Source organism: Hyla sarda, chromosome 11, assembly GCF_029499605.1.
Source record: "Hyla sarda isolate aHylSar1 chromosome 11, aHylSar1.hap1, whole genome shotgun sequence".
In the NCBI taxonomy this organism is placed as follows: Eukaryota; Metazoa; Chordata; class Amphibia; order Anura; family Hylidae; genus Hyla; species Hyla sarda.
In genome coordinates this window covers 71,241,984-71,265,508 of record NC_079199.1, presented here as the reverse complement: position 1 = coordinate 71,265,508, position 23,525 = coordinate 71,241,984, and the positions used below count along the sequence as shown (strand labels likewise).

At 42.2% G+C, this 23,525-nt stretch overlaps 1 protein-coding gene across 1 annotated transcript in view; it reads left to right on the top strand.

The window, feature by feature from the left end:
- Positions 1–23,254, top strand: part of GALNT16 (polypeptide N-acetylgalactosaminyltransferase 16) — a 250,697-nt gene extending 227,443 nt beyond the window's left edge. The window contains exons 11-15 of the mRNA XM_056547334.1: positions 2,969–3,061; positions 11,338–11,421; positions 14,752–14,893; positions 15,753–15,869; positions 22,228–23,254. Of these exons, the coding sequence (XP_056403309.1) occupies positions 2,969–3,061; positions 11,338–11,421; positions 14,752–14,893; positions 15,753–15,869; positions 22,228–22,365 (574 nt within the window). The 3' untranslated portion in view covers positions 22,366–23,254. The remainder of the gene's footprint in view (positions 1–2,968; positions 3,062–11,337; positions 11,422–14,751; positions 14,894–15,752; positions 15,870–22,227) is intronic.
- The last annotated feature ends 271 nt before the right edge of the window (positions 23,255–23,525 follow it).

Below are 23,525 nucleotides of genomic sequence, written 5' to 3'. Positions count from 1 at the left end.
TATGCTTAGTGAAGGTGCAGTGCATGACTACAATGTTTTGTACAATATTTTCTGGCCCTACACTCCTGGAAAAAAAGCAATAAAAATAGAGATGATCCAGCAGGGAAATTCAGTAAAATGAGTATTCTTATTCCTTCACGATTAAAAGTCAAACAGTATTGACGGAACAAACACACAAACAACTCCTAAAACCTACGTGTTTCAGTGCAGCTACACCCTTAGTCTAAACCTTTAATCTAAACAAACATCTCTCATTTATGAGAAAGACCTGGAAGTGAACACCCAGGGGTCACACCATTTGTTCATCATTTAACAGTTTCAGAAGATGTTGCTATACCAGTGAATAGTGTGAACACAGACATAAACTCCTAATCAGGAGCCACGCCTATTCGTCTTGGCCTAATTTCAAAAGACACTGCTTTACCATTGAATAATTTTGTAGGTTTGTACCATCAATGCTGTTTTACTTTTAATCGTGATGGAATAAAGACTACTCATTTTAGTGAATTACCTGATTGAGTCATCTCTATTTTTGTTTCCTACCGGAGTTTAAGTGGCAACTGTGTCTGTGCTGGAGGATATTCACCATCCACATAGGTGAGCTGATTTCTCTTTCTCATTACCAGAAAGAAGCATTACATAAAGACACCCTGAGGTTAGGATTCCACTTGTTTTTTTGTGCTGCATTTTTTGGGATTAAAAAACGTCTGAAAAAACGTCAGTGCAATGTGATGCGTCTGGCGTTTTTTCTGACGTTTTTTCATGTGCGTGGAAATTGCATTTTTGGCACCTTTTGGCTTTTTTTTTTTTTTTGGTACCCCAAATTAGTTGGGTAAAAAAAAAAAAAAAAGGATGCAGCAGTGATGGAAAAATTTTAATCAAACGAAATTTATTTATTTTATAACAAAATTTTTATTATTCTTAATAGTGTGTGTTTCACTTTTTTTTCTCTTATTTTTTTATTTTTTTAGATAGTACTACTACTCCCAGCATGGAACACACTGCTCCATGATGGGAGTAGTAGTACCTGTACTAATAGACATATCGCCCCAGGTATCAGTCTGACACCTGATGCGGTCGTCCATTATATAGCAGAGATGCGGCCCTATACAGCGCTAACATCTCTGCTCTGTACTCCGGCCAGTGATGTTAATAGAACATCACTCATTCATATTTCCCACCCAGAGCTGTGATTGGCCGGATGGTTGCAGCCAATCACAGCTCTGAGGGAAATATCAATGAGTGAGTGGCCGGAGTACAGAGCAGGAATGTGAGCGCTGTAAACAGTCGCTCCATCTCTGCTATAGACAGGCGATCACAGCAGTGGTGACATCCACTGTGATGTGTCCTTAACTGCAGGTACTACAGCTCCCAACATGGAGAACACTTTTCTCCATGCTGGGAGCTGTAGTATCTGCATTAATAGACAGATCGCAGCGAGCATAACTTCTGACACTCGGTGCGAGCTGTCTATTAATGCAGGTACTACAGCTCCCAGCAAGGAGCAGAGTGTGCTCCATGTTGGGAGTAGTAGTACCTGCAGTTAAGGAAAGATCACAGTGGATGTCACTACTGACACCCGCTGTGATCCTCCTGTGTAATGTATAGATGCGGCCCCTCTCCAATGGTCCCCTGCACTGCCGTATATATACACATTCCGATTTCCCACAGAGAGCTGTGATTGGCTTGAACCATTTGGCCAATCACAGCTCTCTGCGGGAAATATGAATATGTGTATATATGCGTCAGTGCAGGGGACCATAGAAGAGCGGCATCTATACATTATACAGGAGGATCGTAACGGGCGATCTATTAGTACAGGTACTACTACTCCCATCATGGAACAGTGTGTTTCATGCTGGGAGTAGTAGTACTACCTAAAAAAAAATAAAAAAAAAATAAGAAAATAAAGTGAAAAACACACTACATTTTTATTATTGTCAGCTACATTTTTAGGTCCTCGCCCGCCCACATAAATTGATCCCTGTTTAAAAATGAATAAAAATTTTGTAATAAAAAAGATACATTTCGTTAGATACAATTTTTTCCTTCACTACTATATCTTTTTTATTTTTAATGGTACCCTACGAAATTTTATTTAAAAAGGTAGCTCCATCACTTTTTTGGATCGCTAAAGTCCCCCAAAAAAAGCCTGCAAAAACGCCAAAGTTAAAACCCACATATCGCTTTTCTTGGCATTTTTTTTTCACTCCCATAGACTTCTATGGGAGAAAAACGCCACAATTTTGACTACGCCAAGTGGAATAAGAATTTTGCGATTTCTCAATGATTTACAGGTAACATCTGGCCGCAGCGTTTTTTGGCCGAAACAAAGCCATGCGGCAGAACTGGCGTTTTTCTTGGCGTTTCCCCCCCCCCCAAAAAAAAAAAAAAAAAAAAGTGGAATTCCAGCCACAGGTCCTACACTAGCATAACACAACATTTATTTCTGGGGACTCCTGTGGTCACTCTGAAAAATTACAGCAACATGTACATGCCGGTTTACAGCATGAGGATTGCACCCCCCCCCCCCCCCCCCATCCTCCTGTTCCTAAGTTGTAAGGCTTTGTAGTCCCCTCTGACGATAAGGCACGAACCATGATTATGTGTGCTGTGTTCTGTGTGGTGACTGTAATGGGTGCCATGCATATGTGCAGGTAACTGCTACTCTATTTTTCACAGGTTCTCTTTAAGGAGGTTGTCCCAACTCACTAAGTTATTCCTTATCTTATCGTAAAGAAGCAGAAGGAAGCATGTATCACCCATTGCTCTCTTCTAACAGAAGACTCAGGTCCCCATTTATCTTGTATATAGGGTTAACTTGGTGAATTAGAAAAACCCCTTTAACAACTTTCAATCAGGTATAATATCATATAGTATCATATGAACTGCTAGGAGTCTCTCTGTACAGAATAATGTCTTAAAATATTTTTTTAAGCCTTAAAAAGTAGCATTTTTTAATCTTCAGGAACACTAAACGCACAGCAGAAGTTTGGATGGATGAATATAAACAGTATTATTACCAGGCTAGGCCTTCTGCCATAGGAAAGTCCTTTGGAAGGTGAGTAGATTGTTATGACTCTTAAATAAAATGATTTTCATGTCGATACTGGACAACCCTTTAAGGCATGTTTTACATATTCTGAAAAATGGGCATCTTAAATCTGATTATGTCTTTGCTTCTATGGAGAGGAGTGTATGCTATCTGACTTGTCTTTGTATCTTTAGAAGTGCAGTTTGATGGGGCTTGATTACTTTGGATCATGTTCACCTCAAGGTGATATGTTTTACTTGGAAGGGCTTCTCCCCATTAGCTCTTCACCATTAGATAAAAAAAAGGCTCATCCATATTAAGCAGTGGTAGGCAACTAGCATGCAGCCAGCATGTGGCCTCCGTGGTAACCACAGGCTCTTATGCCTTTTTCTGCACAGTACTCAACTCAGCAAGGTTATGTATTCTCTCAGAGATAAAGACTAAGGGGGAGATTTATCAAAACCTGTCCAGAAGAAAAGTCGCCCAGTTGCCCATAGCAACCAATCAGATTGTTCATTATATATTTAACAAGGCCTCTGTAAAATGAAAGAAGCAATCTGATTAGTTGCTACTGGGCAACTTTTCCTTTTCACAAGTTCTATAAATCTCCCCCTTAAAGAGTACCTGTCATCAAACCATATTTTCTTAACTAACTCAGATTACATTCCCTAAATACTCCTAACACCCCTCCTGCCCTTGTTTTCTGAGCTTTAAAAGGCTCTGTATCATACATTTCCCCTTGCTCACATTATGTGAGCGCCCGGGAGCAGAAAGTTGGCGTTCCCTAGCAGGGGTGACATCACTGAAGCCTGGGAGAACTGTGCCTCATCATGCCCCGCACACACTTCTTGAGTGGCCATTTTTTCAATCACATTAAAAACATATAAGGGTTGAGAATAGAGAGGGGTGAATTTTTCAAAAATTCTATTCGGCCGATTCGTTGAATTTAGCGAAAAAATTTGTTTCAATACGAATAAATTTGTGCCAAATCGCTATTAAAAACAGCTATTTCTGGGCTACAGAGAGCCTCTGTGTAGGGTGTAGGACACTTTGCCTTGTTGTAACACGCATAGGGAGTGTGCTGGGGGTAGTGAAATAATACTGTTATTCAGTATAATATGCAGATTACAAGCGTCGCTATTAGAATCACTGCCGCAGAACGTCTGGATGTGGCAGCAGGGTCGGGAGACCATATGGTGTCACAATTGAAGAGATTAAAGAGATTTTTTTAAATGTCAGTTGAAGATTAAGAGATTAACAAGTTTAATGTGCCACCAGCAGAATGAGATCATTTGGCGGCACAATGACAGAGCCTGGAGGTGGCAGCAGCATGAGGAGACCATAGGGTGGCACAATGACAGAGCCCAGAGGTGGCAGCAGCATAAGGAGACCATATGGCAGCAGAATGACACAGCCTGGAGGTGGTTGCAGCCTATGTAGGCCGCAGAGCGACACAATGACAGGGCCTGGAGGTGGCGACAGCATGAGGAGACCATATGGTGGCAGAATGATACAGCCTTGAGGTGGCGGCAGCATGAGGAGACCATTTAGCGGCAGAAAGACACAGCCTGGAGGTGGCGGCAGCCTATGTGTCATGAAACAACCGGGGGATAGGAAGAGTGAGCCCTAAACAGACCCTAAAACCACTTTTCCTGCCTACTTGCCCATCCAACCTAAACGCTGGGTCGACAACTGGGCGCCGGTCCCTTCCTGCGCTAAAGTGCAGTGGCGTAAAAACACATAATATACATAGTCGGTCACAGACCAAAACAGATACAGAAAACTACCAGACAACCAGATATACCAGACCGAATACAAATACTAACAGGGCAGAATATAAACTCACAAACAGAGTAGAATATAGTGAATTAACAAAACAGTTCATAAACCGGATATCAGATGAACGACAGACATGATAAAATGAAAAAGACTAGGCATGATATGAATATACATAAAAATCCAGGAGATCAAAGGAAAAACAGAAGAACTGAGAGCCAAAACACTAAACTGAACAGGTAACATAGGACACTTCACAAACAGGTACAAATACACAGGACAAAGATCAGATAAATCAAACAGGATATAAATATAGCACACTGTTCACACTGGGACACAGAACCAACAAACTGGACTCCCCACCCCACCAATAACGAAGTAGCCATTAATAATAAAGCCAAATAAGCTACTGGCCAGCGGACACACTCCACCGTGTGGACAAAATGCTGACCCAATAGGAAACGGAAATATAATACATGAAACACTAGACTAGAACCGGATGAGTCTGAATAGACTCCAGAATACCAAACAAGAATATAACATACAGAGCACAGGGTACAAGCTAGACTCAGACACAGTGTGAACCCAGACAGAGCAGAACGAACAAACATAATCCTAGAACCGACTAATGTAACACAGACTAAAATACAAGGAGCATGCTATGTAACCATGGCTAAAAACCTAGATAAAATGACAAGATAAATACAAATTAAATGCTCAAGCAGAAATACTCAGAATATAGCACAAACAGACATAGTAGTATTGCACTCAATAACCAGCACCAGAATGCAGAAGTCTGACGTCATGACCAATTGGCTCATGCATGTCGCATGTGAAACCTGTCACGCCAATAGGATTCCTGGAGTGGAGGCTGAGGACATGGTGGAGGCAGAGTCGGACATTGTCGCTGGACCAACGAGACCTGGCCAAGTTGCTGGTGTGGCTGTGCAGGAACCACATTTACCCAGTGGGCATAAAGTACATGTATTGTCCCTGACCGTAGTTACAGCTCCACACATCAGCACTTCCGTGCACTTTGGTACACACCGACAGACACCTTCTGTTCTACATATCTGTGCAGGGCTGGTACTGCATTTTTCGAAAAGAAATGACAGCTTGGGACTCTCCACCTCGGCTTGGCACAAGCCATCAGTTATCTGAAAGGTGCAGAGTCCACCACTTGAAAAGGAAGGGACTGCAGCACCAGCAACTTGGACAGGAGCACATTCAGCTTCTGCGCCATTGGATGAGTGGGTACATACTGCTGTCTCTTGGACATCGCTTAGGTGATGGATTGCTGCCAGAATGACTCAAAGTAAAAGGATCATCTGGACGAACAGAAGATGGGAACGACAGACAGCTTCCTACGGCTGAGGTGGTGGAGCCTTGGCTGGCTGAAACAGGGAGCGGTGTGCCACTGTGTGATGCAGTGGTTACTGCAGCAGGCTGGACCACCGGATCGGAGCTACGGTTCTCCCAGGTTGCTTTCTGGTGATGCAGCATATGTTGACGTAGAGCCATGGTGCCAACATTGGGACCCTGGCTGACACATCTTTCACATTCTGCCGACACATCTTGCATGTGGCCATGCTAACATCCTCCAGATGCTTGTTAAAAAAAACTGCAACACAGCCGAGTAGCTGAATTTCCCCCCAACAGTCCGCGCTGACTGACTGCTGCTGTCGCCGACTTCGGGAACCCTTGCTCCACTACCTTCCGGGCAGGTAGGATGCTGCCAAGCAGGTGCTCTACCCCAGGAACGTTTGGCTCCAGACTTCCCACTGCTGCCACCATCCTGACTCCCAACCATGCTACCACCTTGTTGGCTCAGCTGTTCCCTCACGGGCAACCTGCCACCCTCTTCTCCTGATGAAGATGAAGCCTCTTCTGTACCCAGCTCCCAAGTCTGATCGGCTTCATCATCATCAAGTTGTGTCTGCACGTCACTGATGTCATCCTCAAGTTCCTCAGCGGTGTTTGTTTCAGGAGCCTGAACGCTCACAACACCCCTTCCCAAGCCAGTCTCCTCGTCACTACTTGCCCGCCTAGCGGAGAAAGTGGTGGATGTCTCCTCCACTTCTTGGCTGAGCAGAAGCTGCTGACTGCCCTCTAGTTGATAGTCCTCGCTGTATATTGGAACTGAGCCCACAGCATACAATACTTCTCTGGAGGAGGGAACAGAATAGGACAGGAGCAGTTGAAGAACAGGGACTGCTCCCAGGCCATGCCAACTGAGGGTTGAGTCTGAGGAGCCCACCAACTGTTTACTGAGGGTGTCAGAAGTCACTTGGGATGAAGTGGATGACAGAGTTAACAATCAATGATGGCAGATGGGTTGCTGGTCGAGACACGACCGCTAGCTGATACTGGAAGCTCAGGCCTCTCGCTGTGACTCCTGCTCGAACTCTGCCTGCGCCTGATGAATTTAGGCCTCTGCCACTCCTCTGTGCACGGCCTGGCACTTCTCTGCCTGACATACTTGTACAACAGTGGTATGCGTATATATTTAACTTTTTATAGAGCAATAAGCCCCTATACGGCTGCAACAGAAACTTGTGGAACACTCAATCCCTGCTTTTACACTAACAGGCCACTATACGCTTTAACTTGAAAAAACGTGGAACTGATAAGTGCGTATATATTTCACTTACACTGCTCAAAAAAATAAAGGGAACACTAAGATAACACATACTAGATCTGAATGAATGAACTAATTGTATGAAATAATTTCGTCTTTACACAGTTGAATATGCTGACAACACAATCACACAAAAATTATCAATGGAAATCAAATTTATCAACCCATGGAGGTCTGGCTATAGAGTCACACTCAAAATCAAAGTAGAAAACCACACTACAGACTAATACAAATTTGATTTAATGTCCTTAAAACAAGTCAAAATGAGGCTCAGTAGTGTGTGTGGCCTCCACGTGCCTGTATGACCTCCCTACAACGCCTGGGTATGCTCCTTATGAGGTGAACTAAAGCATCCACCAACTCCTGGACAGTCTGTGGTGCATGGAGAAAGACATGATTTCCCAGATGTGCTCAATTGGATTCAGGTCTGTGAAATGGGTAGGCCAGTCCATAGCATCAATGCCTCCCTCTTGCAGGAACTGCTGACACACTCCAGCCACATGAGGTCTAGCATTGTCTTGCATTAGGAGGAACCCAGGGCCAACCGCACCACCATATGGTCTCACAAGGGGTCTGAGGATCTCATCTCGGTACCTAATGGCAGTCAGGCTACCTCTGGCAAGCACATGGAGGACTGTGTGGCCCCCCAAAGAAATGCCAACCCACACGACTACTGCCCCACCACCAAACCGTTCATGCTGGAGGATGTTGCAGACATTAGAACCTCCTCCATGGAGTCTCCAGATTCTGTCACGTCTGTCACATGTGCTCAGTGTGAGCCTGCTTTCATCTGTTTAGAGCACAGGGCGCCAGTGGTGAATTTGCCAATCTTGGTGTTCTCTGGCAAATGCCAAATGTCCTGCACAGTGTTGGGCTGTAAGCACAACCCCCACCTGTGGACGTCGGGCCCTCATAGCACCCTCATGGAGTCTGTTTCTGACCTTTTGAGTGGACACATGCACATTTGTGGCCTGCTGGAGGGCTCTGGCAGGGCTCTGGCAGTGCTCCTCCTGCTCCTCCTTGCACAAAGGGGGAGGTAGCTCTGGCAGGGCTCTGGCAGCGCTCCTCCTGCTCCTCCTTGCACAAAGGTGGAGGTAGCTGTCCTGCTGCTGGGTTGTTGCCCTCCTACGGTTTCTTCCACGTCTCCTGATGTACTGGCCTGTCTTCTGGTAGTGCCTCCATGCTATGGTCACTACGTTGACAGACACAGCAAACCTTCTTCCCACAGCTCGCATTGATGTGCCATCCTGGATGAGCTGCACTACCTGAGCCACTTGTTTGGGTTGTCTCATGCTACCAATACAGTGAAAGCACAACCAGCATTCAAAAGTGACCAAAACATTAGTCAGGAAGCATAGGAACTGAGAAGTGGTCTGTGATCACCAAATGCAGAACAACTCCTTTATTGGGGGTGTCTTGCTAATTGACTATAATTTCCACCTTTTGTCTTTTCCATTTGCACAACAGCATGTGAAATTGATTGTCAATCAGTGTTGCTTCCTGAGTGGACAGTGTGATTTCACAGAAGTGTGATTGACTTGGAGTTACATTGTGTTGTTTAAGTGTTTCCTTTTGTTTTGTTTTTTTTGGGCATGTATTATATATATATATATATATATATATATATATATATAATATTTATGGGGCAGATATAAATATTATGCTGGTCTCTCAGTTATTCATTTCTAAATTTGCCTGTTGAAGGTGCCTCTATACTCAGAAAGCTTGCAAATATAATTTTTCTGGTTAGGCAATAAAAAGATCACCCCTATAAATGTATTTACCGTCTATTACAGAATCAGGCTGCAAGGGAACATGCGTGTCATTATGAACAATGCAAACTCTCCCATCTCCCCTCCCCCTATGCAGTTTCAGATCTGTAACTGTGTGTCTTATGAACTATACCCACCATCCCCCTCGAAGACCCCAGCTGACCATGCAGGCTCATAGCTACAATTGGTGTTGTTAACTTAACAGCTATGGAGCCTTCTAAGGGCAAAGGAATCTGGACACTGTGATAATGTCATATGACTTGTCCTGGGGAATAGGGATTTAAGTATGTGATTCTGCCAAATAAAATCAGTCTTCCTGTCTAGTTCCCATGAACTATTTGTCTAAGCCTTTTCCTTGAGGGAAGGGGACATAAGGATTAGTGTATAAGGCCTCTGTTACAACTGGTTGACAGTGATGGGACTGATCCCACTACTAGGGTGTAACATCTTAAGGACAAGTACCTGGATGTCCTGCCCAACTGGCACCTCAACAATAATAGCCACTTAAGTCTGAGCCCCATACCAGTCCAGACCCAGTCCTGCAACCTCTGCTCCCACCACTGCCAGACTATCCTACCTGCCCACAGCTGCTAAAACCCCACTGGCACCAGCTATTGAGAATAGAGGTTCCCCCCGATAAGACCAAAGCATTCAGACCTGAGAACCGTTTTTTGTTGCGAACAAGCAGAACATTAGATCAAAGGATCCAACAAACCTTTTAAGTGAACATATACAAGAAGAGGTCAGGGGATGTAGCTGCTATCTGTGCCCCAGAAGTTGACGACACTAAGCGATCTAGCCCTGCACCAAGTAGAAACCCTGGGACAGCCTCCCGTCAAGCAAGCCACTTACAGCATACCAGAGACTGTGAGAGCTGGGATGAGATTAGGGAGATGCTCAGTTTAGGAGTTATTGCAGCATCTAAGAGCTCATGGGAAAAAACTGTTCTTTTGTGGACTACCAGAGGCTCAATGACCGGACTACAACTGATGCCTACCCCATGCTTTTGGTCAATGAGTTGTTAGACCACACTTGTTTGGGGCAAGTTCCTCACCATCTTAGATTTTTGCAGGGGGTAATGGTAGATTCGGCTGCACCTTTTAAGTCGGTGTTCATCACCCCCTTCAGGCTGTGCCAGTTTAAGGTGATGCTTTTTTGGATGCTCCGGCAACGTTTCAGTGGATGATAACTAGGCTCCTTAATGGCATCCAGGAGTGTGCATACCTGGACGACATCGCTAGCTACAGCAATAACGGGGGGAAACACCTGGACCACCTGGGTATTGCATTAGACCTCATGCAGGCAGCAGGGCTCACCCTCAGGTCCGACAAATGTATAATTGGGGTAACAGAGTTTCCATACATTGGGTACAGGGTGGGTACATGCTGCAAGTGTACAAAGCCAGTGAACTTAGAGACAGTTGCCCCCTGGCCCTCCCATCCCAAACAAGACGCAGGTCATTGCATTCCTGGATATTTCAATGGTAAGGGTACAAAAAACCCATAACACAGTCTATTCTATTTTCTGGCAGCAGTTTATCTATCTGGGGAATAAATGATTGGTCTAAAACATTTTTCTGTAATGAGAATGGTAAGCTTAGAGGTATGCTTAGGAGAAAACTATACTGTGTCATGCTTAGTGCAGGATCTGGAGGTGCAGGTCATGACTACAATTCTTTGTACAATCTTTTCTTGCCCAACACTCCTGGAAAAAAAAAATTTATTTTATGCTAAATGCACTGATGAGTGACTTTCCCAGGCTCTTCTGCATGGCGTCAGTGATGATGGCTGCTGCAGGCCCCGGGCACGACACCTGAACTGAGGAGACCTCAGTTCAGATGTCACATCTAGGCCTGCAGCAGCAGTTGCAGCCACCGCTAGTCACTGTTCTAAAGTGGCCACGGCCGGGCTGCTGATCTTTAAAATGCAACCGCGGTGCTGCGGCCACTTTAAATCATTGGCCAGCTGATTTATCGGCGTATAAAACGCAGGTAGGGTTTTTTCCCTTAAATTTTTGTTAGAAAAGTTTGTGTTATATGCTGGTAAATATAGTATTTGTCTTGCAAAATCTAAGATTCTGCATTATAATCATCAATATTTGTCTCCTTATTCATGTAGTGTGTCCGACAGACTGGAGCTAAGAAAGAAGCTGAACTGTAAAACATTCCAATGGTACCTCCAGAATGTCTACCCTGAACTCAAGTAAGTTAGGAGCACAAGACCAGGTGATTGTGTATTAGGGTGTGTTTACATGTGCTTATTTTGCTGCATATTTTCCACAGCTTATTTTGCTATCCATTGACTTCAATAGATTGCCAATTCCCCTGCAAAAAATCTGCAGCAAAATATGCAGGATATGCAGCAAAATATGCAGGTTCATACACTTGGCTGTATTACTGTTTAATTAAAGGTGCCATAAGAAGGATGCCATAGGGGTATATTCTGCACACTGCTGTTTCTGGAGTTTTTTCTGTTTAGTTTAGTCAGAAAAAAAAGTGCAACTAGCAAAACACATACTTAGTAGGGCTGCATGTCTGCCCAAATTAGAATGCTGGCCTTACAGAAAAATATCATTCGAAAAATAATCAATAATAAATATCACCAATTTTTATAGGAGGCAAGTAAGGCCATGCTCACACGTCCAAATTTTTCATGCAGAATTCTGAGTTAGAATTCCACAGGAGATTCCAGAGCAGCAGAGTCCACTGTATTCAATGGGATTGTGCTGTGCTGGGAATATGTCAGAATTTCCACGCCAGATGTTTCTGGAACGGAAATTCTGAATTCTGTGCCCGCAGAAACAATGAACCTGTTCATTCTTTTTGCGGACTCTGCACGGAATGCATAGCTGTCTATAAGACAGCGCATTCCTGTGCGGTCTTAGCGCCAGCATGTTATGACAGATTTTCCATGCGGACATTTTGAAATGTGAACATAGACTAATATGTCCACCAAAGCCAAATAATCCAGATAGGGCAAGTGCTCTTGTAAGCATACACCAAACAATTTTCCCTCATGCCCACAGAATTCCCAGTGCTCTTCTATCCACATGTCTATTATAGACATGGGGACAACTTCAGGGGAATAAAGTGCCACACATAGAAGCAAATCATAATAATAAAATATAGAAACATCGGACTATGATGACAATCTTTGTACAGTGCTGCAAGATATTTTGAGTGCTATGTTAAGGCTGGAATTCCACTGAGGTTTTTGCCCTGCATTTTTTTAGGCTTAAAAATGCCAGAAAAACGATTTGTGGAATTTGCCTTTTTTGGCCCCTTTGGCGTTTTTTTTTTTTCAAAATTAGTTGGGTACCAAAAAAATAAAAAAAATAAAAAGGATACAGTAGGGATTGAAAAAAATGTATTTAACAAAATTTTTATTTTTATAATGAATTTTTTATACATTTTTAATAAAGTGTGTGTGTGTTTCACTTTTAATTTTTTTAGGTGGTACTACTACTCCCAGCATGGATCTGACTGTTCCATGATGGGAGTAGTAGTACCTGTACTCCTGACCAGTGTTGGGCATGAATATTCGCATTTCAAATTTTTATTGGGAATATCGCAAATTCACGAATTCGCGAATATTGCAAATATATTCACTATATATTCAAAATTGTGAATATTCATTTTTCCGCATATTCGCATATGTGAATATTCGCATATGCGCATATTCCTTCTTTTCACTTGTGGGCCAATTAGAATGATGCAAATACACTTGTCAGAGGTTATCAACAACATCCCTAGCAACCACGCTCTCACTGTTTTCTTCCTCGAATACGCGAATATGCAAATATAACAAATACGCGAAATTCGCGAATATAGGACGAATATTTGTCTATATATTCACGAAATATCGCAAATCCGAATATGGCCAATGCTGCTCATCACTACTCCTGACACCCGATGCAATCGGCCATAATATTGCAGAGATGCGGAGAGGCTCTATACAGCGCTCGCATCTCAGCTCTGTACTCTGGCCAGCCAGTGATGTGAATAGAACATCACTCATTCATATTTTCCACCCAGAGTGGGGATTGGCCAGATGGTTGCAGCCAATCACCGCTCTCAGAGGGAAATATGAATAAGTGATGTTTTATTAACATCAATGAGATTTATCCCCCAGCCCCTGCAGTCTATACATCCCCAGCCTGTGCACTTTGTCATCCTCCTGTTCTGTTCAGTGAACACAGGCAGAGCAGGGGGAGGGGAGATGAGGGGCCGTGTACATCCTCTCTCCCCTGCTCTGTCTTCTTTCTCCCGTGCAGACCTGCATCCTCCAAAGGCAGAGCAGGGAGAGGGGAGATGAAGGGGGCATGTACCTCCTCTTTCCCCCTGCTCTGCCTTCGCTCTGCCCTTCCCCCAGCTCTAACTTCAGAGAGCTGAGGGGAGGAGCGGAGGCAAGTCTGCACAGGGCACAAATTTCCATCTCACACTGGCCGGAGTATAGTGCAGAGATGCGAGCGCTGTAAAGAGCCGCTCTGCATCTCTGCAATAGATGGGATGATCACAGCGGATGTCAGGAGTGATACCCACTGTGATCCATCCTTTAACTGCAGGTACTACCACTCCCAACATGGAGCACAATCTGCTCCATGCTGGGAGCAGTAGTACCTGCATTAATAGACAGATCGCAGTGAGTGTTACTCCTCATGTATAGATGCGGGCAGCCGCTCTTCTATGCTCACCTGCACTGACGTATATATACACCTATTCGTATTTCCCACAGAGAGTTGTGATTGGCTGGAACCATCTGGCCAATCACAACTCTCTGTGGGAAATATGAATAGGTGTATATATATACGTCAGCGCAGGGGACTATAGAGGAGCGTCCGGACGCATCTATACATTACACAGAAGGATCGCAAGAGAACCCGGGCGCTGTCAATTAGTACAGGTACTACTACCCCCATCATGGAACAGTGTGTTCCATGCTGGGAGTAGTAGTACTACCTAAAAAATTTAATAAAAAAAAAGTCAAAAACACACACACACACACACACACACACACACACACACTACATTTTTATTATTGTCGGCTACATTTTTAGTTCCCTGCCACATAAATTGATCCCCTGTTAATAAAAATTTCGTTATAAAGAAGATAAATTTCGTTAAATACAAATTTTTCCATCAAGTCCAGAAAAGAATAAAAAATGCTTGAAAAATGCCAAAGTTAAAACCAACATGGCGTTTTTGCTCTCCCATAGACTTCTATGTGGGGAAAACGCCACAATTTCTGTGCAAAAAAAACCAAACTAGGTTTTGTTGGGCATTTTGAAAAACCAGTCTCTGATCCCAAAATTGCGGAAAAACGCCAAAATGATAAAAAAAAAAATACGCCAAAGTGAAAAACGCCAAGTGGATCTGGCATTTTGCTGTTTACTACTGACTTGCGGCTAACATCTGGACACGGTGTTTTTTGTAAAAAAAAAAAATCCTCAGTGGAATTTCAGCCTAATAAAGGTATTATTACAGAATTTATAAATGTTTTGTTTATATATGAATATCTTATTATGCACGATAGGATCCCAGAAAAGGAAGTGGTCACAGGGATCATAAAGCAGGGAGGAAACTGTTTGGAATCTCAGGGACCAGATACAGCGGGAAATACTCTGGCTGGGGTCGGCAGCTGCAAGGGAACTGCAGGCACTGCACCAGCCACACAGGTAATTGAAAACAATAATCCAATTACTTAGCTTAAAGGCCCCTTTCACACTACAAAATTACTCCATTTTAAAGATCCGTTCGAAGTTCCATCTGACAATCGGTTGTAAAACGGCAGTTGCAAAATCCTATACAGCCGTTAGAAAATCCCATAATAGTCTATGGGATTTTTACATTATGCTTTTTAACCCGTTATAGCCTTAATTTATTTTGTGACGGAAGATAGTAACGCGAGAAATAGTGCATGGACTATTTCTTCCGTTTATTTGCCTATCACAAAATAACAGTCGTTTTTAATAACGGGCTATAACGGGTTAAAAAGGATAATGTTAAAATCCCATAGACTATAATGGGATTTTCTAACGGCCGTATAGGATTTTGTAACTGCCGTTTTACAGCCGATTTTCAGACGGAACTTCGAACGGATCTTTAAAACGGAGTAATTTTGTAGTGTGAAAGAAGCATAACTCTTCATTTCAGGAAAATATTCATTCACCTACCATGATATCAGATGAGTATAGTTATCTCCTGCCCTCATTAATAAGCTGCGTTTCTATTATAAAGTATATCCTGTGGTCATTGTATTAGGTACATCTATTGTATACTGCTGCTTAATGGAAATATACAATTTGCCAATCAGGTTGCAACAACTCAATGCATAAAACTTTACAGAAATGATCAATACATTCAGTGTTTGTTCAACCCAAGCACAAGAAAGGGAAAGAATAAGCTTAGTGACTTGAGCGACTGGAACATTGAAAGATTGTTTGTGCCAGAGAGGATGGTGCCTCAATATACCAAGTAATATTGTATTATTATGTGATGATCCGTTACTCATTCTCTGGTCTGCTTATATTTCAGGAGTGGGTGCTTAGCGAAACTTTAATCCGACAGCAAGATAAATGCATGTCCATTACATCATTTTCCACAGGAGCTTTGGTAATGCTTGAACCATGCAACCAGAAAGACAGCAGACAGGTGACTATACATTTATCATTTTTGAATAACTTTAAAATGTAACAAAATGTGCAAAGAGATTCAAGCGTCTAAGTAAGGGTCCTATTAAATAGCCCTATACTCGCTCTAAACAAGCATCATTCTCATAGATCAGTTGTCTTTTTTTTGCTACAATTACCGCTGCAAGTCTTTTGAGGTATGTCTCTACCAGTTTTACACATCCAGAGATGGAAATCTTTCTCCATTTTTCTTGGCAAAAAAGCTGCAGCGCAGTCAGATTGGATGGAGGTCATCTTTGAACATACATTTTCAAGTCTTGGATTCAGGTCTGGGCTTTGACTAGGCCATTTAGGAAATGACTATGCTTTAATCTAAATTCTTGCTTTACTCTCATTCCATTGTATGACTGTATGTTTAGTGTCATTGTCCTACTGAAAGATGATTCCAGTCTCCAGTCTTTTGGAAACTATATGGGACTTTCTTCACGAATTGCCCTGTATTAGGCTCCATCCATCCTTCCATCAATTCTGAGCAGTTTTCCTGTACCTGCTGAAGAAAAGCATTCCCACAGCATGATGCTACCCCCGCCATGTTACAAGAATTGCCCTGTATTAGGCTTTCATTCATCTTTCCATCAATTCTGAGCAGTTTTCCTGTACCAGCTGAAGAAAAGCATTCCCACTGCATGATGCTACCCCCGCCATGTTTCACTGTTGGTGTGCTCAGCCTGATGGCACACATACAATGGGAGGAGAGAGGCAAGCTATAAGCCACACCAAAGTTGGCTAATGTGTTGCCGGCCTCACAGGTAAACCTTAATGCTGCCTAGAAAGTGATCAAGGCGCATTAAATGTGGAGTTTATACATCTCCAAGTATAAGATTTAAACAACAAGAAGAAAAAACGTGGTCTCAAAAAGCAGGAGTTGCTCAACCCCAAATGCAGTTGTGCATTTATGCTGGGGGAGAAGATCCTGCGCCTGAGGTCCGTTGTTAAGGGTAATCCCCAGCATAAAATGCATACAATCGAGGATGCCTGCAGCAGACTACAAGTGCCACAATGGCATCCTACACCAGATGAAAGGTGTGGATGTGTAACATATAGAGTAATAAATAAATTTAGGTGCACTACTGTGGTAGATGTAAACAGTGACATATGGCTAACCCTCAAACTGATGTTAATATTGAGACATTAGCCAGTATATCCTCATATGAAGGACATACCTGAGCCTGCACACCAACCCCAAAGTTTCTCAAGTGGCACGGGACCTAACACTAAACCTACCTGTGCCGTATGGGCAATACCAGGGGCCAGTGGTCAATTACAGCAGCATTAGATGAAAGGCGAAATAATGGTAAAGAAACCGGCTTAGTGGAGGTGCTGCACAACTGTAGCCATGAATAGAAGACTCGAGCAGCACAGGACAAAATAACTTTTATTGGTAGAATTTGGGACAACGCGTTTCGGCATACCCTTATGCCTTCCGAAGGTCCACTTATAGTTCTAAAAAAGACACATACGATAGATATATATATATATATATATAGGGAAATAAGTAATGGGGGCATAAAAGGTAAATATCCATTGGATGCCATGGAGTTGGTGGATATTACAATGTGGTTGGTTCAAGGGGTATGAGTGGACATCTATTGGGTGAATGCTTATACTAAAAAATATATGTATATGTGTATATATATATATATATATATATATATATATATGGATAAACAGACATGTGTATATACAAATAGGTAAAAGAAACGTATGCTGTATGCGTCTGGGTGGTAACACATTTTCTTGTATAATGTGATCAAAACATGCAGAAAGTATACAAGCTATATAATAAAAACATCCGACATTGTATTTAAGACACAGTAAAAGTATGCAACAATGTCCAAGTAATGTATTGAAAACATATGGCAGTTTGCTGATATAATTAAAATATGGGTATAAAATATCCTGGAAATATGGTAGCGATCAGTTATATATGACCCCTCTTTTCTTTTTTTAAAAGATGATAAATGTAGATGTAGTATAAGCCCTGTGTGCCGTAGAGCACCTGGCAATATGAGAAAACAGGTAGTAAAAAAGGCCATGCAGCAGTGCAGTCATGGAAAAAGTTTGGTGAACTTACCTTAGGAGTTGATTATGCTCAGTTCTGGGTCACTGTGGGCGGGACAGGTAATGGTAAAGACCGTGTGATGGTTAAAATATAGATTGCAAAAATAAAAAGAGGGAGAATGGCTCATTTCTAGGAGAAAGCAATTGCATATGGCAGATTAATAGTTAAAAAACAAGGTTGCAGTGCAGAAGGAACAGGGAGTGGTTAAAAAATTGAGGTTGCAGAGTGGGTTTGCTCGTTTCTTGGAGAGAACAAATACCTGGTGGTGGATGTCCTGTCTCTTTCTGTGCTGCCGGGGTCTGTGGCAGCGTGCCGGGAGCGCACCATTTGGCAGTGATAGTGCCGATACGTCACTTCCGGCAAGTGGTTGCCACAGGAACGGAGGATGCTGTGGGCATGTGTGAACTGTGTATGAGCACCGCTTGCTAGCGCTGGTGGGTTGTATATGTGCAATGAAGTTGTAGTAGTAGTACAGTTATGGGTGAGAGATGGGAAGTGTAGTCTAGTGGTATAATGTTATGGCTGGATGGCTATGGTGACATGGCCCTTTGCGATCTAAATACCATTAGATCTGCAGCAGTATAAAGAAGATGCTCAATTCATTACGGCTGCCATCTGTTCCTATTAATCAGACATACTGACTAGAGATGAGCGAACTTACAGTAAATTTGATTCGTCACGAACTTCTCGGCTCGGCATGATGACTTATCCTGCATAAATTAGTTCAGCTTTCCGGTGCTCCGGTGGGCTGGAAAAGGTGGATACAGTCCTAGGAAAGAGTCTCCTAGGACTGTATCCACCTTTTCCAGCCCACAGGAGCACCTGAAAGCTGAACTAATTTATGCAGGAAAAGTCAGCAACCGCCGAGCCGAGAAGTTCGTGACGAATTGAATTTACTGTAAGTTCGCTCATCTCTAATACTGACAGCTGCCTGCAATATATGTTTACTACTTTGTGACATTACAGCTCTGCACCTTTCAAACTCCACCCATTTCGGCATAGCGCCCTTACCTTTTCTACACAATGGCAGATTCACGCAGTAAAAGACATTGGGGGATATTTATCAAAGGATTTAGACTTTTTTTTTCCTGTCTAAATTTGTCGCACAGAAAGTCGCAGTCTAAATATGTGCCACTTTTTTGCGACTTTTGCTCTAGAGGATTTTTAGAACATGATGCATTCCAGTCTATTTTAGACGGAAATGCATTGGAAAATGCATTGGTGCTGAATTTATGAAAAGCGACTTTTCAGCAACAAGTCGCATCGGCTGAAAGTACGCCAAAATGTCAGACCATGTTGGAGCAGGTTTAAATACAGTCTAAAGCATAGATCCCGAAGTCTGTTCGCAGAATTTATCAAGAGCCATGCGCCTTTTGATAAATTAGGCGCACAATAGACCAGACTAACCCTCTGTAGTTTGGTCTATATTGATGCGGGACATAGACAGCTTTGATAAATATCCCCCATAGACTCCAGTGATTAAGGGAGGTTCCACCCCTTCTCAACTCCGCTTTGGCGACATAGCGCTTACACTGATACATTCACAGGCTAGCGCTGTGAACATTCTTAAAGATCTCCTATCTGTCAACTAAAAGTAAGTTCTAAACATCCAGCTCATCTTTGTACATGCCCTGTTCCAGTACTACAGCGCAAGTAATTACTTCACTGATACTGACAGACCAGCTTCTTATCTGAAGCGCGATCTTAAGTAACCAGCTTGTCACATTAATAACAGTTCCGCACAAAGAATAATGGAAGTGTAGACTTTGAATAGACATTCTCCTCCTCAACCATGTCTCTACATTACCAGTTGTTACTTTTGATTTTAAGGAATGTTTTTAGCTTAGTTGCTAATCGTTTGAGATACATTACGTATGTCATTGTGAATGCTCTGATGCATGTAACCTTTGCTAATACGTACTCTGTACATAAAAGCCAGCTCTTTTACTTAGTATGTATGCACTAGCCTGACGAAGAGTCCATTAGGACTGGAAACGCGTTGTTTGTGCCAAACGAATTAATCTTTAAGAACATTTACAGCTGTTTCAGTTTCAGTTCATGCCAGAGAACCAGCACTGTGGAAAGTAAAAACATGTCAACTCTATGATGCAAACATAAAGTAGACATATTGTATAAGTGAATCAATACATAATTTATTTGGCATGTCCATTTTACTTACAAGCAGAGAGTTTCAAAGCTAAAAAAAAAAATTGCTACATTTTCAAACTTTTCATGAAAGTTTGGTATTTTTCACAAAAAAATGATACAAGTATCAAGAAAAATTTACCACTATCATAAAGTAGAATATGTCAAGAAAAAAACATTCTCAGAATCAGAATGATAAGTAAAAGCATCTAAGAGTTATTAATGAATAAAGTGGCTTAGGTAAGATCTGCAAAAAAACACCCTGGTCCTTAAGGTCTAAATGGGTTTTGTCCTTAAGGAGTTAAATTCTCACTATGGGAGATACATTACATAAATAGTATAAAGGTTAAAACTGAAAGTGTTGGCCCTATAAAAAGTACTGAGGGAGGAATTATAGACAGGGCTGGTGCAAGGATTTTTGCCACCCTGGGCAATACCTCATTTAGAAGCCCCCTGGATGACCCTATATTTCATTGTACTGTTACTGAAAAAAACTACTATACATCAATATTCCCACATAAAGTGACCATATAGTGGTAAATGTTAGCTCTACGCAGGCTCTGCAGACTATATAAGTGATTACTGCTACATCAGGTGATTTACAGGTGACGTCTCCTCTGATCGGAGTTGTTCATTATTTTTTTTTTAATCCCCGGACCATTATTTAGAATTCTCCAGCCATGTCTTGTCCTTGCAGAATCTGCCAGACAATTTGTAAGAATTGTGATGGAATGAGGAGTCTAAAATGTTTATCTATTTGCTTCACACAGTAATAGTGCCCACTTTGTGCCCCCATATAGCAGGTCCCTTACATATTTCTTCACATTGCCCCTTATATGCTATTTCATTCCTCCCTCATATGCACTCTTATTGTCCCCCATATCCAATCACATTTCCCTGTCATACAGAGACGTTGCATGCACAGGAAGCACTGTCTGACATGACAAGACCTGCTGCGGCCGTAGCGTGTTTAAAACACTGTGCACGTCTTAAAGACGCACACAAAGTTTAAAGTTGTGCTCGCTCAGGGCACCCAGGACATGTGTCCTAGATCCCTGGGAGGTGCCTTCATCCCCTGGGTTCTCTAGGCTGGTGCCTAACACATCTATAGGTGGCGCCGACCCTGATTATAAAGGGTGATGAAGAAAATGAAAGCATATTAGCTTAAAGGGGTACTCCCCTGGAAAACATTTTTTTTTAATCACCTGGTACCAGAAAGTTAAACAGATTTGTAAATTACTTCTATAGACTTGCATTGATGGGGCGGGGTGTGAGGTCACGATACTCCGGCCCCGTGGTCATCACACGTCACACTCTGAGCCTCCAGCGCTGCGAACAGCTCACAAAGGTGGGTGCGGAATGACAGATTGCGGGGGTCCCCAGCGGCGGGAACCCCGCAATCATACATCTTATCTCCTAACCTTTGATAGGGGATAAGATGTATTAGGGCCGGAGTACCCCTTTAAAAAAAAAAGACAGCTTAGGGTTGACCAAATAACTATGCAAAAATATATCAGGGAGGCAGTGCAGATATTTCTCACATGCTTTATTTATACCGAGGAATTTATATATAACAAGAGGACATTCTCTGTCTAGAGCAGCGGTTCCCAACCTAGGATATACAGTGTAACAAGATCAGCACTGTACGGAATGCTGACAGTGTACAAAGATCAGCAATGTACAGCTTTAAATCCTGTCATTTTACCACCATTGTTGAGTATGCGGGTACACAACCTGCTCTGGTAAGCCGCTGATCTACCCTCCCTTGTCCTCATCTTGTAGCAAGCCTGCACCATGGAGCGTCTCTGCATTTTGTTCCAGGGGATCAACTGGCAGATTTAAATCCCAAGTCACCTATCTAATTATTAGACAGAGCATTCATAAATCATAAATGCTACTGTCTTATTGTCACCTACCTAGTATTGACGTCTATGATCAGTACAGCACAGGAACAAGTGCAGCATAACAGCCTGACACAAGCTTAATATTTAGCACCTGATCAAAGGCTGCGATGATAATGGTGAAGTCTGGAGAAGTCAAGCACAGTCTATTTGCTTAATATTGAACTGAAATATAAGTGTTTTCTTTGACTCTGATATCATGTATTTTGCAGAAATGGAAATTGAAAGGACACTTCTTGCAGCACCTGAGCAGCGCACTATGTCTGGATACTCATTCGTCCAGGGTCCTGATCAACCCTTGCCAGTCAGATCTAGCAAGCCAGCAGTGGGAGCTACTCCAGGCTACTTGAATCCTTAAACACAAGTTTGCATGGACTTGATCCATGAAGAAAGGACACTGGAACATTTTGTGGACCACCTCGTTCTCCACATTAAACAAAAAGATCCCTTGTAGGCGGTTAGACACTGCCCGACCATGAGTGGATTTACATGATATTGTCATGTTTTCTTTTGTTGTTTTTCTCAGGTGCTTTTGGATGTGGCACACACCATGAATTTATAATTGACCTGGTATATTATTCAGTCCCTTATATATGTTGCAAGCAGATTTACATATTCTTTGTTCTGCAACATTTTGTGGGTCCCCAATACTGATGTGATGTTCTTAAAACTTGACATTCTATGAGGCATTCTATCCTGATACGTAATATGACCATGTAACTTCTTAACATGTAGTAAGTAATATCTTCCAGACCATCTTATGTTTAAGACTTTGAAATAGCCTAGGATGTGAAACTCAAAATTTGTGTGTTACATGCATTATATACAGATCTAAAATCTTAATCTTCAGATGCACAGGATTTGTCGTTTTAAACAGATCTAAAATTTTCAGATTCACAGAATTAATTGTTTAAACTAAAATTGTTTAAAATAATAGCCTTTTTGTATGTACAGCTCTAGTATTTCAAGGTCTGATTGGGTTCTTCATCTGTGTAGTTCTAAATGTTAGAGGCTCAAACATGCAACCCTGAGTACTCATCCCTCTGATACTTAGCTCTGCATGTTAATAAAAATGGGGGAGTTGTGGCTCTGGCTTTAATAGTTTTGTGTTACTGTGTTTACGACCAAACTGATTGTCAAAAGAGTTATATAATATAATATGTTTGCCCTTTGATTGGAAACTGTACCTGAAAGACAATAATATTTTATAATAAGCTAATGTTAACTTATTGTAAGCAATTCCTCTGCATTGTTGACTTTACGACTCGGTTGGCCCCTGTCCTGTTTGTTATTCAGAAAGTCTGGTGCATAGGAACAGCAATTCTCAAAAAAGAAAAACAAATGGAAGTACATATACTTAACAGTTGCACATTCTGTTATAAATGTAATTAATATAGTCCGATAATACACATGGAGACAATGCAGACAATTCCACGTCAATGTCCTGATAGTGTTTCTACAGCATGTCGTTTGTTTACAACTAGTGTTGCTCGCGAATATTCGCAATACA